The sequence below is a fragment of the Periplaneta americana genome, chromosome 1, assembly GCF_040183065.1.
Source record: "Periplaneta americana isolate PAMFEO1 chromosome 1, P.americana_PAMFEO1_priV1, whole genome shotgun sequence".
NCBI lineage: Eukaryota > Metazoa > Arthropoda > Insecta > Blattodea > Blattidae > Periplaneta > Periplaneta americana.
In genome coordinates this window covers 185,409,800-185,426,062 of record NC_091117.1, presented here as the reverse complement: position 1 = coordinate 185,426,062, position 16,263 = coordinate 185,409,800, and the positions used below count along the sequence as shown (strand labels likewise).

The following is a 16,263-nucleotide window of genomic DNA, read 5'->3' as shown; positions in this document are numbered from 1 at the left end:
AAATATCTTAAATATCCCTGTAGCATAAGGTCTTAATGTTGTTAAAACTCTATTCATAGGTGAGATGGAATTATTTCGATTAGTCAGTTTCTTTGGATATTAGTGGCACTTTCTTTAATATTCGTCACTAGGGAGGAGAAAACATAAGTAAATATGGTTCGTTTTGGTTTTATATAGTTCCCTTGCCGAGGTCTCCGATAAGTCTAACAAACAGTTTATTTAGAAATAGACCAAAATTTAAAACTCGGGCAACGCCGGGTAATTTAAGCTAGTTATTAAATAAAATGTAAATTTACCATTATGTTCTATTAATGAGATTGAAAGTTTGTATTTACTGCTCGTTTTATGTAAACAACAGTTGTACTGGTTCGCTCCTGCATTAGAACAGAGCATCTATTTTGTATCGGTATGTTGAGCTGTACCACAGTCTACTGTATACAGTCGCGAAGCTCAATATGTAGTAAAAATGCAAACATGGGTAGTTGCCCACCACTAGGATCGCTACTATCGCCTCATCATCGCAGATCTCTCTCCTAGCAGCCGACAAAATATGTTACAATTTCATTGTATCCTTCCATTATTGAAATATTAAGTGCATAAAGTTAATTTATTATTTTAATGAAGTATATTAAATTCCACCATAAACTCGAAGATACCTGCAAGAAATAGGTTAATATTATTTTTGTTTGTGCAAAACGAACTGAAATTTACTATAATCGCTTCACTCATTCAAGATTATAGCGATAATTAACTATGAAACCAATAAATATTAATTTGCCTTTCCCTTTACAACAATAATAATGGAAATATGAATTAATGGAGTAACTTACGTGTACCGGTACTTGTAGTGTAGGCTTACGTGGTTAACAAAGTGGAATGAGGTTAAGCAATAATAATCACACCAGAATTGGAAATAAAACGTAATCAATAAGTTTTATTGTAACAGACTTTTTCTACGTCTCTAGTAAAGTAACAAATAAAAATAATAACAAAATTAACAGCTATAATTAAAAACATATCCTTTGAAAAAAAAAGTAGGCCTAAGCAATAATAATCCCACCAGAATTGAAAATAAAACGTGATCAATAAATTTCATTAAAACAAACTTAATTTTTCTACGTCTCTAGTAAAATATTATTATTCCAATTATTCTATTTTAGCCATTAACATTTTCATTACAACCAATAACGAACATTTCACAAGCATCAATGTGAAAGACGTAACGAGCTAGCACTCGATGGAAATACGACACAGTTCAAAGTCGACTGTGGACAGTCTATTGTTTCTAGTTGCTAACCGCTTGGAGCGCTTTATCACGAGATTTGCAAAAAATCACCTCAAGCTTCGCGACTGTATATAGTAGACTGTGGCTGTACTGTGTAGGCTACTTGTAAACCCCCTCCTACCCATCCAGCAACTTAGTCAAACGTCTAATATTGTAAACTTTAATAATTAGTTAAATATTGGAATTAGAAAAAAATTGTAAGTCCAATTTTTCTTCCTTATGACATGAATAATCATCAGTTAAAATAATGACACTTATACCCCTTTCACCCTTTATATTTCCCATACTAGCAAAGTTCCGAATACATGTCTTCCATTCTAGCGAAGTTGCAAGTATGTATCTCCCACACTATCGAACTTCCAAGTATGTGTCTCCCATGGTAACGAAGTTGCAAGTATGTCTCCCACCTAGCGAAGTTCCGAGAGTGTGTCTCCCCTGGTGCCAAATTTCCGAGTTTGTGTGTCTGACAATTTAACTATCCAGGAAAACTACTTCCCCCTCTCATCGCATACCCATAAACTTATGCTGCTATGACGTAAAGATATAACAGGAATGCCAGATGAAAAAGATGGCGCTCATGGGCGTGGGCCGACCTCGCAAACTGAGCCGGTATACACGGCTCAATGGTATGTCCTTTAATACTTGCAAAGTAAATGAAAGACGTAATTCATGCTTATATTAATGTAATAGTTGAAGAAATACAAGTTCAGAATTGATAGCAGGGTGAAGAAGACCTACTCAATAGTTAATAAGTGTGTAACTATACTAAAAGCCAGGTTATGAACAGACTTAACCGGAAGCTCTCTTTCTGAGCTCTATTGCCACATAGTGGCGCGAGATTCAAAGCATGTTCAGCGTTTGTCACCGATATGTTTTAAATAACTGCGAGATTCAAAGCATGTTCAGCGTTTGTCACCGATATGTTTTAAATAACTGCGAGATTCAAAGCATGTTCAGCATTTGTCACCGATATGTTTTAAATAACTGCGAGATTCAAAGCATGTTCAGCGTTTGTCACCGATATGGTTTAAATAACTGCGAGATTCAAAGCATGTTCAGCGTTTGTCACCGATATGTTTTAAATAACTGCGAGATTCAAAGCATGTTCAGCGTTTGTCACCGATATGTTTTAAATAACTGCGAGATTCAAAGCATGTTCAGCGTTTGTCACAGATATGTTTTAAATAACTGCGAGATTCAAAGCATGTTCAGCGTTTGTCACCGATATGTTTTAAATAACTGCGAGATTCAAAGCATGTTCAGCGTTTGTCACCGATATGTTTTAAATAACTGCGAGATTCACAGCATGTTCAGCTTTTGTCACAGATATGTTTAAAATAACTAGACTACTGTCTACGTATAGTTCTCGATAACACTATCAACAATATTAGTAATTAAAATTACTGTTTTTAAGAAAGTACAAGTTAATGACGCTGGTACGAAATGCGACTCGTAATGCACGTGGTACTGCAAAAGAACTGGGAAGTTTGGCTACACTGTCTCCATGATTCCGTTGCCAGATTTTCGTTAGCAGACGACATTTTCACGTGAGGCCCAATGAAAAGCTCCGTTCTCCTTCCCCCCTCCACCCCCCCCCCCCAAACTCTACGTGTCATCGCTGCACAGGCTACCCCTCTAACCCGCACTTTCCTCTCGCCCTGCCAACTACTCCCTGTTTAGTCGATTCATAACCTGGCTTTTAGTATAGAAGTATAGGCACAGTCTACTATATACAGTCACGAAGCTTGAGTTTTGAGGGTGCTAGAAACAATAGACTGTGACGGTTCTATTTTGCATTGTCTGTAATGAGGCGATATTAGCGATCCTAGTGGTGAGCAACTATCTAATGTTTGCATATTTACCACGTATTGAGCTTCGCGACTGTATATACTAGACTGTGGTATAGGTTTGTATCGCCTTCATGACTTCGATTTCCTCCTTCAGGGCGAATATGGATAATCTCACTATGGATATGTATATGCAGACCCCCACGATGACATTCACAGCCGACTACGATCTGGAAGGCAGAATATTACTGCTGCCGATCAGCGGAAAGGGCGACTGCATCTTGAACTTCAGTGAGTATTATTTTACTATTTTAATATATAAAAGCGAATGTGTGTGTGTGCGTGCGTGCGTATCTCTATACAAATCTACACGCTTTGAACGAAATGTGCCAAAGTTTGCACATTTAACCTTCATAACCAGGAGAAAAGCATAGGCTACATTAAAATTGTGCAAATGCACGTTAAATTAATTAAAAATATAAAAAAATAAAATATCTATATACATAATTTGAACTGGTAATGGAAATTACGGGAAAACGGCTGAACGGGTTTTAATAAATGGCCCCTCATTTTGAAGCTTGGAACCCAAAGTTTTTCGGAAAAGTAGTAGTTTACAGTGAAATGGCAATTTTCCTACATAATTTTCCTATTTTCCAAAATCCATCTGTTGTCAGTTTTGAGAACTAATTTTATCGAATCACGGCCGACTTGATTGAATTTCAGAACAAAACACACAATACAATAAACAATAGGCTATTACACGAAGGCCATGACCTGCAGGATTGCCGACATATTTAGGGCTCAATTCAATTTGTTATTAAAAACTGATTCTGCAGTATATAATAATTTTCTGAGTACAGCTGTGTTTTGGATATTCAAATATTACGAAACTTGAGGTGGTTTGATGACATTATTATCATTAGAAATTATATATTATTATAGTTAATATCATGATGCATCTATTTTTCATTAATTGTGCATAATATTGATGCTATATTGATGACATGAAAGTGAAACGTTTTGAGGTTATGTAAGCAAATGTAGAGAATATCTTAATTTAGATCTTCATTTGTATAATTTACTGAGTGGCTGCTATATAGGCCCTATAACTACAAAACTTAAGTAAGATAATAATATTGTTATTAAAAATTAAATATTTTTATACTTATTAGCCAGATGGGGTTGGGTCATTTTCATATACTTAATGGCGGTGTAGTGTAGATATTGATATCTGTCATTGTCTTCAGTATTGGCTCGACAGAGCGCAAAAATTACAGTTCCTAAGGAAAGATCAAAAAGTATTACTTACTGATAAAAGAAGAGGCCTAGAAAATTTTGTAGTCTCCAGATCATTTCAGCAAGATCTCTTAGTAGGATAAAATGATTTAAGCTCTACATTTCAAGTTCTACATGCAGCAGCTATACGAAAATGCTATTGTTCGAAAGCTTAGCAAACCTGACATTTTTTAAACCTTTGCCTACAATCCACAATAACCTGAAATAGCTACTGCTATCGTCCTGACATTGATACTTGCGTTTTCGCGTTGAAACTCAAAAACTGAAGTTGGATAGGTTCAAGAGAAAGTATTTGGCCTAAAAAAATCTATTCAGAGGGAGTATGTTTCATTATTATGGAAACAAATAACTATCAAAAGACAAGTATTCTTCATTGAAAATAAATCTGAAAAATTTTTATTTGAACGTCTAACGAACTTAGTTTGCAGCAGCATTTGCTGCACAAGCCACTAGTTGATGTATAATATTAAACTGCAAAATCTTCTACAGTCAATTGTTCTTTATTATTGTCTGTTGTATTCAACATAGACTTTCACAAGACCATGGAAATTATAACAAGAAATTAAATTACATTGTTGATACATCATGAAGGCTAAAATCCAGAAGACTTATCTATACTAATAATAAATCTGCAGCCGAAATTTTTCTGGTTATTTTCCATTTTCCAAAATTTTTTTTCAAATTTATTTTAGTAGGTTATTTTACGACGCTTTATCAACAGCTTAGGTTATTTAGCATCTGAATGAGAAGAAGGTGATAATGCCGGGTGAAATGATTCCGGGGTCCACCACCGAAAGTTACCCAGCATTTGCTCATATTGGGTTGAGGGAAAACCCCGGAAAAAACCTCAACCAGGTAACTTGCCCCGATCGGGAATCGAACCCGGGCCACCTGGTTTCGCGGCTAGACGTCCTAACCGTCACTCCACAGGTGTGGACTTTTCCAAAAATAATTGGTCCTAACATATATAATTAACCACCCTGAAACCGAAAATCGCTTTTTTGAAATGTTTGTTTGTATGTATGTCTGTCTGTCTGTCTGTCTGTATGTTTGTTACCTTTTCACGCGATAATGGCTGAACCGATTTCGATGAAAATTGGAATATAAATTAAGTTCGTTGTAACTTAGATTTTAGGCTATATGGCATTCAAAATACATTATTTAAAAGGGAGGTTATAAGGGGCCTGAATTAAATAAATCGAAATATCTCGCTTATTATTGATTTTTGTGAAAAATGTTACATAACAACAGTTTCTTTAAAAATAATTTGCGATACGTTTTATTCCTTGAAAAATTTTGATAGGACTGATATTTAATGAGATAAATGAGTTTTAAAATTAAAATAACAGCCATCTAAGGCCGTGTAATGAATTAAAAAACAAATGACTTCGTCTATAAGGGGCCTTGGACAGCAACAATCGAAAGCTATGAAAGATAGCCTAGAGAGAATGTTTCTGTGTTTGTATGAAGTAATATCGGAAGCCAAATTAACCGATTTGTATAATTAATTATTATTTCACCATTGGAAAGTGTAGTTTCTCTAGATGGACATAATGCTATAATGTTATTACAGTAACTTCTGATATAATATAACATAATATAATATATGCAATGTAATATTATATAATATAACTTAAGTTATTTGAAGGGTTCAGAACCATAGTGGGCCAAGCGCCATTTACTGAATACGTAGAAAACAAGGGTTAAAATTAAGTTATTGCCATAATTCAATGGAAACCTATAACAAGTAAAATAAAATATACACATTAAATCTAAATTATGTCAATCTTCATTAAGCTATGGTTGCATGTAATAAAAATTAAGAAACATGTTAAAGGAATTGTCATTGCACCAAATGAGTGTCTCTGGACCAACATGATCGCATTTTAATTATTCAAATACAATTTAAATTAAGTAACATATTAAACGATTTATCCTTCTATCAAACACGAATGTTCCCTGGATCAAATGTCCTATTTTAATTATGTAATTACTTCATATTTATTTCTAACGGGTGCAGCGGAGCGCACGGGTACGGCTAGTTAATACAATAACGGTCTTACTAATAAAAACTCTATATACAGACGTTTAACTGTCTTATACAATGAGTAGTTCGTTTATGAGTCGTGTGTAAATTCCTTACTAATAATCACTACATACGTCGTGTATAACAGTATAACTGTTACACAGCTACGTCATAGTTTCGTCATTACTTCGTTACGAAAGATAATAGAATATCTGAGGTTCTCTATTGCATCCGGTAGAGCGCTCTAGTGTGGTGTGTTAAGTATCGATAGTATAACTGGCTCTAATCGATTATCATACTATATTTTGGTCAAAGAGTACAAGCTACAGTAATGTTATTCTAATTATTCTGTGCTCTTTGGTTTGTTTTTCTTTGGTTACTAGGCAACCATCATCATAAAATGATAGTCGATACGAACAGCTGTTAGAGGGGAGGCCATTTTTTCTCTATATACAACGCTTAAACAAGGGTTTCGTGTATATAACTACTGCAAAGCAATTCCCATTGTATAGTTACAGCCTGTTTATACGTCCATAGCTTATTCACGGTTTATTAGTAACGTTTTCTGTCTCAACTCTGCATAAGTCTCGTATAAAAACTATACATGGTTTATTAGTAAGACTGTAAGACAGTATATTTACGCAGTCCAGGACCGTATTATGAATTTCCCGATGCAGTTGTACATAGTGAGCAGGCTGTGTTTATCCAACTGAATTCTTTGAAACCACAAGGATTGCTATCACATAACTGAATACTTAACATTGCATCACCAACAGTACTATTGCGAAAATATTTACCCACCAAAATTATGCAATGGAACGAGAATTGGTGAGGAAAAACTCATGAAAAAACCTAATAGAAGTGACAGTATTAACTGGCAAAACGAAAGAAGAGGTTTTTATCCCGGATGTATTTCTGTGATGCCCACTAAAATGCCTTTCGATTTTAAGCAATTGCAATTTCAATGTGACTGTAATGGCCATTTACTAAAATGAAGCTCAAGGACAGTCGCTCAAAGTTGCAGACATTAACTTAAAAGCTGCGTGTTTTTTTTTTTTTTAATTATCATTCATTCATTCATTCATTTAGTGTTCTGCCCAAGGGCAGGCCTTTCACTACAAACTCAGCCTTCTCCAATATTTCCTATTTTCTACCTTCCTCTTCGTTTCCTCATATGATCCATTATCTTAATGTCGTCTATCATCTGACATCTTCTTCTACCCCGAACCCTTCTCCCGTTCACCATTCCTTCCAGTGCATCCTTCAATAGGCAGTTTCTTCTCAGTCAGTGACTCAACCAATTCCTTTTCCTCTTCCTGATCAAGTTCAGCATCATTCTTTCTTCACCCACTCTTTCCAACGCAGCTTCATTTCTTACTCTGTCTGTCCACTTCACACATTCCATTCTTCTCCATAACCACATTTCAAATGATTCTATGCTCTTCTCTTACACTCCATACAAAGCACTTCACTAGTCTTTTTCTTAGTTATTTTTTCAGAGGTCCGCAGAAGATACTCCTTTTTCTGTTAAAAGCTTCCTTGGTCATTGCTATCCTACTTTTGACTTCCTGGCAGCAGCTCATGTTACTGCTTATAGTACACCCCAAATATTTGAAGCTGTCCACTTGCTCTACTGCCTCATTTAGAATTCGCAAGTTTATCTTCTGTATTTTTCTTCCTATGACCATGGTCTTCGTCTTGTTTGCATTTATCTCCATCCCATACTGCTCACAGCTGTCATTTAGCTCCAGTATCATAGCCTTTAGTATCATTTCTTCTTCTGCTAACGGCGCCATATCATCAGCAAGTCTTATGCACTTTATTCTTCTTCCTCCTACTATCAATCCTCTCACGTTCTGAAAACAGTTCTTCACCAAATCCTCCAAGTAGGGTAGGTGATAAAGGGCATCCTTGACGTACTCAAGTTTTCCAACTTACCTACTTGCAGAAGAGTCCTTACATTCCGTGTTCCAACCCTCAATCTTCTTTTTTTCTCTCTGTTGGGTTGCTTCGTAATGTGTCCTTCCCCAGCATCCCCCTCCCGGACATTCGAATGGGGGATGATGTTGAATTACTTAATTATTTATATATTTCCTTCCAATTACACTTCACAGAACTATAAACAATAATATGATTCGTAACAAGAGAGGAAGAAACTGAATTGTTGTGGAACGCATACAATTTATCACAACCTAGGTGTCAACTCCTTCATACTTTTCTTTATTTTACTTTCAGAGTTCCATATTGGTTGCTTTATTTCTGCCGTAATATGTATGTAGGTACAGTACTGGCAAAAAAACCGGACCGACCCTTGTAGCTGATTTCAGAATCTTGTTCACTCCAGAGCACGATAGACTGGTAACTAAGAATTTCGTGGTTTAAATTCTGCCTGGGAAGGAAACATTTTTTTGTTCCTTATTCTAATTTATTCCCAATATTTTTGGATTGCAGTGATATTTTACTACTTAATTAACTTATTACTCCCAGAACATGAATTTTACCACCAATCAAAAAGTATTGGGAATAAATTTGAATAAGGAACAAAAAAAAGTTTCCTTCCCAGGCAGGATTCGAACCACAAAAGTCTTAGTTACCAGTCTATCGTGCTCTGGAGTGAACAAGGCTCTGAAATCAGCTACAAGGGTCGGTCCGGTTTTTTTTTGCCACAACTGTACATCAGTCTGTTTTTTTTTTACTGTACAGTAATGTATTAAGTATGTTTTATGACTAGTTCGTTTTTTTCTCTCTTCGTAGATTACTTAACATTTTTATTTGAATATTACTTCCATAATTACTTATATTATGTTATTTTATACCACTGATACTAAATTACTTTTTTTATACTTTTCAGCTGACGTAACTACGAATTGTCATATTGTGAGCAAGTTCGTCACAAGGGACGGAAAGAAATTTATTGAGATGGAGAATTTAAAATGGGATATTGATGCAAAAGACTTTCATTCACAGTTCAACAATCTGTTCAACGGTGATAAGCTCCTCGGTATGTATGTTCAATCAACCAAATATGGCGGGAAACAACTTACATCTTGACAATTGTGTGTTTATTTTCTAACATTTCTGCAACTAACATTTATTTCACCTTACTAATACCGAGTGGGGTAATATAATTATCCCATCAAAATCATATACCAATCTTTGTTAGGAATTTGGAATATTTAATAATTTACGTATTATTGACTCCAGACCTCCAGAAAATTAAAAAATATATAAAATAATTGTCCTATTTTTTTTTTAAATACAGAGTCGTTCAAAAGTCCCGTTCCATATTGTTGAAAACGTGTCCGGAAAAGTTAAAAACGAAAGTCGAGATAGCAATGTCAAATAGTGATCGGTTTGGAATGGATTAGCTCTTCTGCTAGAGCAAGAAAGTGAAACAAGAGAGTTTTATTCCATGAAATAATAATAATATAATAATAATAGTGAAACTAATACCAATAATAAATTTAAAGACTAGTATGATATTCTTTTAATTTTTTTTAATTTCAAAGTATGTTATACTAGTTTTTAATCAGCACAGATCTTATTTATGTAACAGAAATATTTTAATTAAATTTAAAGACTCACCATTAACTCGAAAACCTTAAGCAATGGAAAATTTCTGAAAACAAATTTGATATCAGAGTGATGATTTCTATGAGAATCCGCAGTTTTAACAGACAAAAGTTATCACTTTGCATACAGAAGTCCGTCAGGCAAAAACGCGCATTTTTTTAACTTGCAGTAACTCGGAAAACAGTAAAGATTTTGAGTTGCAGCCACTTTTAAAAGTGGCTTCCATTCTTTCTAAACATTTCCCTCCCTGTGACTCCTCATCTAACTTGAAAAATAAGAAAGTTTGTCGCTTATCAACTTTTGATGGTGTCAATGTCTATTTTGAAGTAGTCACTTTGAAGTTAATAATTTTTTTCTGAATTTCCAAAAAAGATTTTGATTCCGAATTTTTTTATGCTTTCCTTGGATATTTATTTATGAATCCTAAAAATTACAGTGCGATTGATTGCCTCTCATAGAAATTACGACATGACAATGTTTAATGATGTTGCAAATAGTGTCCTCGTCTGCTTGCTGAGAACGGCAACGAAAGAACCAAAATGGCAAACGATTATATTATAGTACATTATGCAACGAGCCTATAATGATAGTAATTAAGACGCAAGTATGGATGTTTATGAAACGAGCGCAAGCGAGTATCATAATATTCATACGAGCGTCTTAATTACCATTATAGGCAAGTTTCATACGACTTTTTATGCTCGACCATATTTCTAACTTGAAATTATTCAGATGTATACATTTTATTTGTATCTGACAAGATCGGAAGTGACCTTGTTCTAGGTCGTGAATTGTGAGATGTGCGCAGACGCGAAAGTATTGATTTTTTCCGAGGAACAATGTCATTGACCTTGATGTAATCCCGTTAAACTTGATATAATCTTGATTATTGAATTCGACATTGAATAACGAGATGACAGATTGAATTTATTTGAATATTATTTACAATTAACGCTAATTATTATAGTAACAGAACATAACCTTCCGCGACAGTATTGGATTTCCAGCCTCCGTGACTTTTCGCTAATTCTCTTTCGATTGCATATCCGAGAATAATCGATACTTGCGGTTTTATAACGGTACAAAGCTGACTTGGCATTGGCTGAACACCTGTAAGCTGAGTTGTCATTGGCTGAACACCTGTACTTTAATGACATGCATTAAAGGACTGCTACCAGGTGTATAATTACTAGACTACATTTCGGCATGGTCGAGCATAAAAATATTTATCGAATATTAGGAAGTGCATAACGTCATCAGTAGCGAATGACAAGACGCACACGTCTAAATGTAGCCGACCTGCAACGTGATTGGCTGCCGGAAATAAGAGCGAAGCGTATAGTATGTACGAAACCTCCACCAGACCAACAGACAGCGCGATAGATTAAAGAAGTAAACAGGCCCCAGCCTCTTTCCCCCACCACCGCCCAATACTCCACTATCAATTAGCCTCAATATCTCCGCTCGGGACCTGAACTTGGAAGTCTACTAATAAGTCATTCATACAATTGAAGAACTAATAATTGCAACGTTGCAGATAAGTACATTGGTAACACATGCATAATAAAATTGGGTTTTTCTTCTGTTGCCAGGTGAAAACACAAACCGGTTTCTGAACGAGAATTGGCGTGAAGCATTTGAAACTTATAGATATCTTCCAGAAGAAGCATTTGGCGTTTTGTTCAAGAATTTGACCAACAATATACTCCAGCAATTTACGTATGACGAGCTTTATCTCCAATAACAGACCACATGATGGGATATCCATGATAATATCTACTCTTCGTAGAAACACTTTAATGTTAATAGTGAAGTAAAGATTTCAATACCTTTTTTTTTCAATTCCAAATTAATTTAGTATGGCCAGTTGCTTACTGATACCTACTGAGAATGTGCCTTCTTGAACGCTCACAAATATACAAATACAGTACTTGTCTAACAATTTAGGTACAGTTGTACACAATTATGTCCTAGATTTTTTTTTTTTTTTGCTACAACTTGAAATCACTCAATTTAAGGGATGGAAGCCCTGTAGTGCAAAGAAATAAGTATGTATTTTCACATGTTTCTCAGTACGTGTAATAGATATGTACGAATATTTACACTAAGGAATAAATAATATCAATTCATACGAAAACTTTATTATACGAAGCATATTTAGTGTTTTCCATTTTAACAACATTTTAATCAGTGTTTTTAGAAATCCTACGAGTTAAACTGTATAAAAAAATATTTTATTGTCGATTCTTTTGTCGGAATATATCTAAGCATTCAGTAGAATAATACCATAAGCAATTCATCACTTCAGTTTCGAAATGTACAGTGGAAAATAAGATTTTTTGGAGCAAACCTATAAGTCACTGATTTATGGATTTCCTCAACACAATGCTTTATCAGTGTTTATGGAAAAGTAGGTCCACTAGCATCAATTGTTCCAATTATGGATTCTATGCAATGCAAAGGAATCATTCTCTGCTGACACTATTAACTAAAAAAATACAAATATGATAAGTAGTGTTCTGAGATTTAATTGATTAATCTGTTCGATTAATCGATTAATTTCTGTTGTAAGATTAATCGATAAAAACAGTTAGTCGAATAATCGAGTGGATTAAAATTAATCGGTTGTACTCGTTATTAATTATTATTTTGTTAATACAAACTCAGACTAAAAATTCCGACAATATTCGTCTCTCAAAAATTGTTTATTTCAAAGCACAATAGTACAGTGGACTTTCCTAAGTTCGACAGAACAGAATTGAAAGTTCAGTCCAATAAGGGTAGTGGTGTGGCAGGTGAAATAAATACAAATTCTTATTGGTTATCCATCAACGAATACAGTACTGTACTTGCAGTTCCTGCCCGTCCCGAGACTTGTGCAGTTGCTTCTATGTAGTACCACAGTGGGTTTCGACAGTTCCGTCTCACAAAAGGCACAGTTCTCAAATAGGAAAAGAAGATTTCATTGATTTAAAGTCAGTGATTAAATATGGATGTCCTAATCAATAAAATATTTTGTTTTCCTTTAACAAATGTATCACTACAAGACACAAAACCAATTCCCTTTCCAATGGAAAACCCATTTCTTAGTGCCCTATAGGGACGTGTCTAATTCGCCTACGTAACAGTCGAACTATAGGATGTCGAACTTGTTTTCTGTCGAACTTAAGAACTTCCACTATACCGTTATTTTGTAACTACAAAGCAGGTAGCAGATATCATAGGACATATCTTTGCACAAACACTTCAAAAAGAGATGGAGATATGAGGACAGTGACCTGGTCTACCCGTATTGAAAGTTGGAACACAATGTGAAACCCTTATTAAGTTTTATGGTTTTCCAAGAAAACTTCCATCTTGATGTCGGCTCGTCTTCCTAGCATATGAAATACATACTTTTCTAGGATTCGCCACCCTCATCCCTTAGCCATTGATACACTGTGCGCAAGTGAGAGAATAACATCTCTTTCTAAAATTTTAGGGGTCAGCTTTTGTAGTTTATATAGGCCTACTGGCTTCGTAAATGAAGCTTTGTGTGTTTAGTTTGCTAAAGAAAAAGAAATCAGATTTCTGAGGTCTATGAAAAGTGAAAATTCCATTATGTCATATGAAAATTTGAGAGGTAAACTCGGTGAAACGTTTGGATTTAAATTGAACGAACGTTGAGAAGTGCTTGACAGAAAAAAAAAAGAGTTTTTTTTCGTGTTTAGTGATGCAGGAACATTGTTACTGAACGCAGAGCGGCACTTAATTCGGAGCATGTGAATGCACTCACAAGTTTAAAATCATGGATGAAGCAGAGTTAACTAGGTGAGTCTTCATACTTTTTTATTTGTGTTTGTCTCAAAACTCCTAGGGGAAATTGACAATAAATTATGAGCCTACATAATAAATATGATAGTAAATAAACGATACGGCATATATATACATGGTGATTCAAAACCTCTGCGACAAACTCTGAGGGGTGATAGATCTAACAATAAGGAACCTTTTTTGTTAAATAACTTATGCGTTTTGACTCGTCGTTTCGAATTTACCGTTGAAAATGTTTTAGCGTGGGCGTACGTCAATGTATACGAATGTATGCACCCCTATTTGTTTATTTATTTTAGTAGGTTATTTTACGACGCTTTATCAACATCTTTGGTTATTTAGCGTCTGAAAGAGATGAAGGTGATAATGCCGGTGAAATGAGTCCGGGGTCCAGCACCAAAAGTTACCCAGCATTTGCTGATATTGGGTTGAGGGAAAACCCCAGAAAAAAGCGTCAACGAGGTAACTTGTCCCGACCGGGAATCGAACCCGGGCCACCTGGTTTCGCGGCCACACGCGCTGACCGTTACTCCACAAGTGTGGACTCTCTGTTTGTTTGTTGAGATGTTTGTAAGAGACGAGAAGGTTGTTGTTGTTTGTTTACGTTTAATGTTCAACACCTTTTCCTTTCAGTTCAGTCTAATCATCAATTGAAAATGGATGTCTACACTTTTCCCGAGTTAGCCGACAAGGTAATGTGCGGAAACGGAAGAAGAGCTCTCCACATGTACCAACATCAGTTTCAAAACAGAATCACCCTCACCACACAATGTTTGCTAGACTTTGCGCCTTCGAGACAATGGCGGAAAACTGCGTAGGCATCCATGGCAATCTTATTGCATTATAATAGAGCAGAAGTCGTCATCTCAGTGCACTATCACAGTCTACTATATACAGTCACGAAGCTCAATATGTAGTAAAAATGCAAACATGGGTAGTTGCCCACCACTAGGATCGCTACTATCGCCTCATCATCGCAGATCTCTCTTCTAGCAGACGACAAAATATGTTACACTTTCGTTGTCGTGTTATTTGGGAAAAATTAACACCTTCCTTCCATTATTGAAATATTAAATGCATAAAGTTAATTTATTATTTTAATGAAGTATATTAAATTCCACCATAAACTCGAAGATACCTGCAAGAAATAAGTAATATAATATTTGTTTGTACAAAACTAACTGAAATTTACTATAATAGCTTCACTCATTCAAGATTATAGCGATAATTAACTATGAAACCAATAAAGAATATTAATTTGCATTTCCCTTTACAACAATAATAATGGAAATATGAATTAATGGAGTAACTTACGTGTGCCGGTACTTGTAGTGTAGGCTTACGTAGTTAACAAAGTGGGATGAGGTTAAGCAATAATAATCACATCAGAATTGGAAATAAAACGTGATCAATAAATTTTATTGTAACAGACTTTTTCTACGTCTCTAGTAAAGCAACAAATAAAAATAACAACAAAATTAACAGCTATAATTAAAAACATATCCTTTGAAAAAAATAGGCCTAAGCAATAATAATCCCACCAGAATTGAAAATAAAACATGATCAATAAATTTCATTGAAACAAACTTAATTTTTCTACGTCTTTAGTAAATAACACATAAAAATAATAACAAAATTAATAACTACAATTAAAAATATATCGTCTGAAAAAAAAAGTAGACCTAAACTTTATTTCTCTGGAAATTTAGCAGCCTAAGTGACAGAACTTTAACCGGTATCTAATGTCCTTTCGGTTAGATTGAAACATTTCATTGTGAAATTTAAGGATATAATGTATTCTAACAGTCACAAAGAACTTCAAAATTAAGAGTTCTGTTTCTGCAAAGTATTCTTGTGGAAACCCAGGAACCTTTCTGAATCTTTCGGAAATCGATCAAAGGATAACTCTGACCTCTTTCTCTTACTGTTGCTACAATTTATAGCACTACAAACGTCTCCTCCTTGTCCCATATTATTATTCCAATTATTATATTTTAGCCATTAATATTTTCATTACAACCAATAATGAACATTTCACAAGCATCAATGTGAAATACGCAACGAGCTAGCACTCGATAGAAATACGACACAGTCCAAAGTCGACCATGGACAGCCTATTGTTTCTAGTTGCTAACCGCTTGGAGCGCTATATCACGAGATTTGCAAAAAAAAAACACCTCAAGCTTCGCGACTATATATAGTAGACTGTGGCACTATGGTGCAGGCACAGTTTGCTCGCTAGCTCAGTTCTATCCCTTAGACATCAACTGGGCAGCAGGAGTTGGGGGGAAGGAATCAGGTGATGGCAGTGGCGTCCGTTCACTTGTTCTACCCTTTTAATCAGTCTCTAATAATTATAATAAAAATAAACACGGAAGAAGCATGTACTTAACTTTTTTTAAGAGGAACTGTGTAATAAGTAAATCACTTTTCAGTTTAAGACAAGAAACAAGTTGTATTTTTCCGTTACGAATTGTAACGGT

General features: G+C 35.0%; 1 protein-coding gene across 1 annotated transcript in view; it reads left to right on the top strand.

Annotated features, from left to right (window-relative positions):
• Positions 1 to 12,121, top strand: part of LOC138705142 (protein takeout-like) — a 32,798-nt gene extending 20,677 nt beyond the window's left edge. The window contains exons 5-7 of the mRNA XM_069833806.1: positions 3,230 to 3,363; positions 9,246 to 9,395; positions 11,560 to 12,121. Coding sequence (XP_069689907.1) covers positions 3,230 to 3,363; positions 9,246 to 9,395; positions 11,560 to 11,711 — 436 coding nt within the window. The 3' untranslated portion in view covers positions 11,712 to 12,121. The remainder of the gene's footprint in view (positions 1 to 3,229; positions 3,364 to 9,245; positions 9,396 to 11,559) is intronic.
• Positions 12,122 to 16,263: the final 4,142 nt, after the last annotated feature.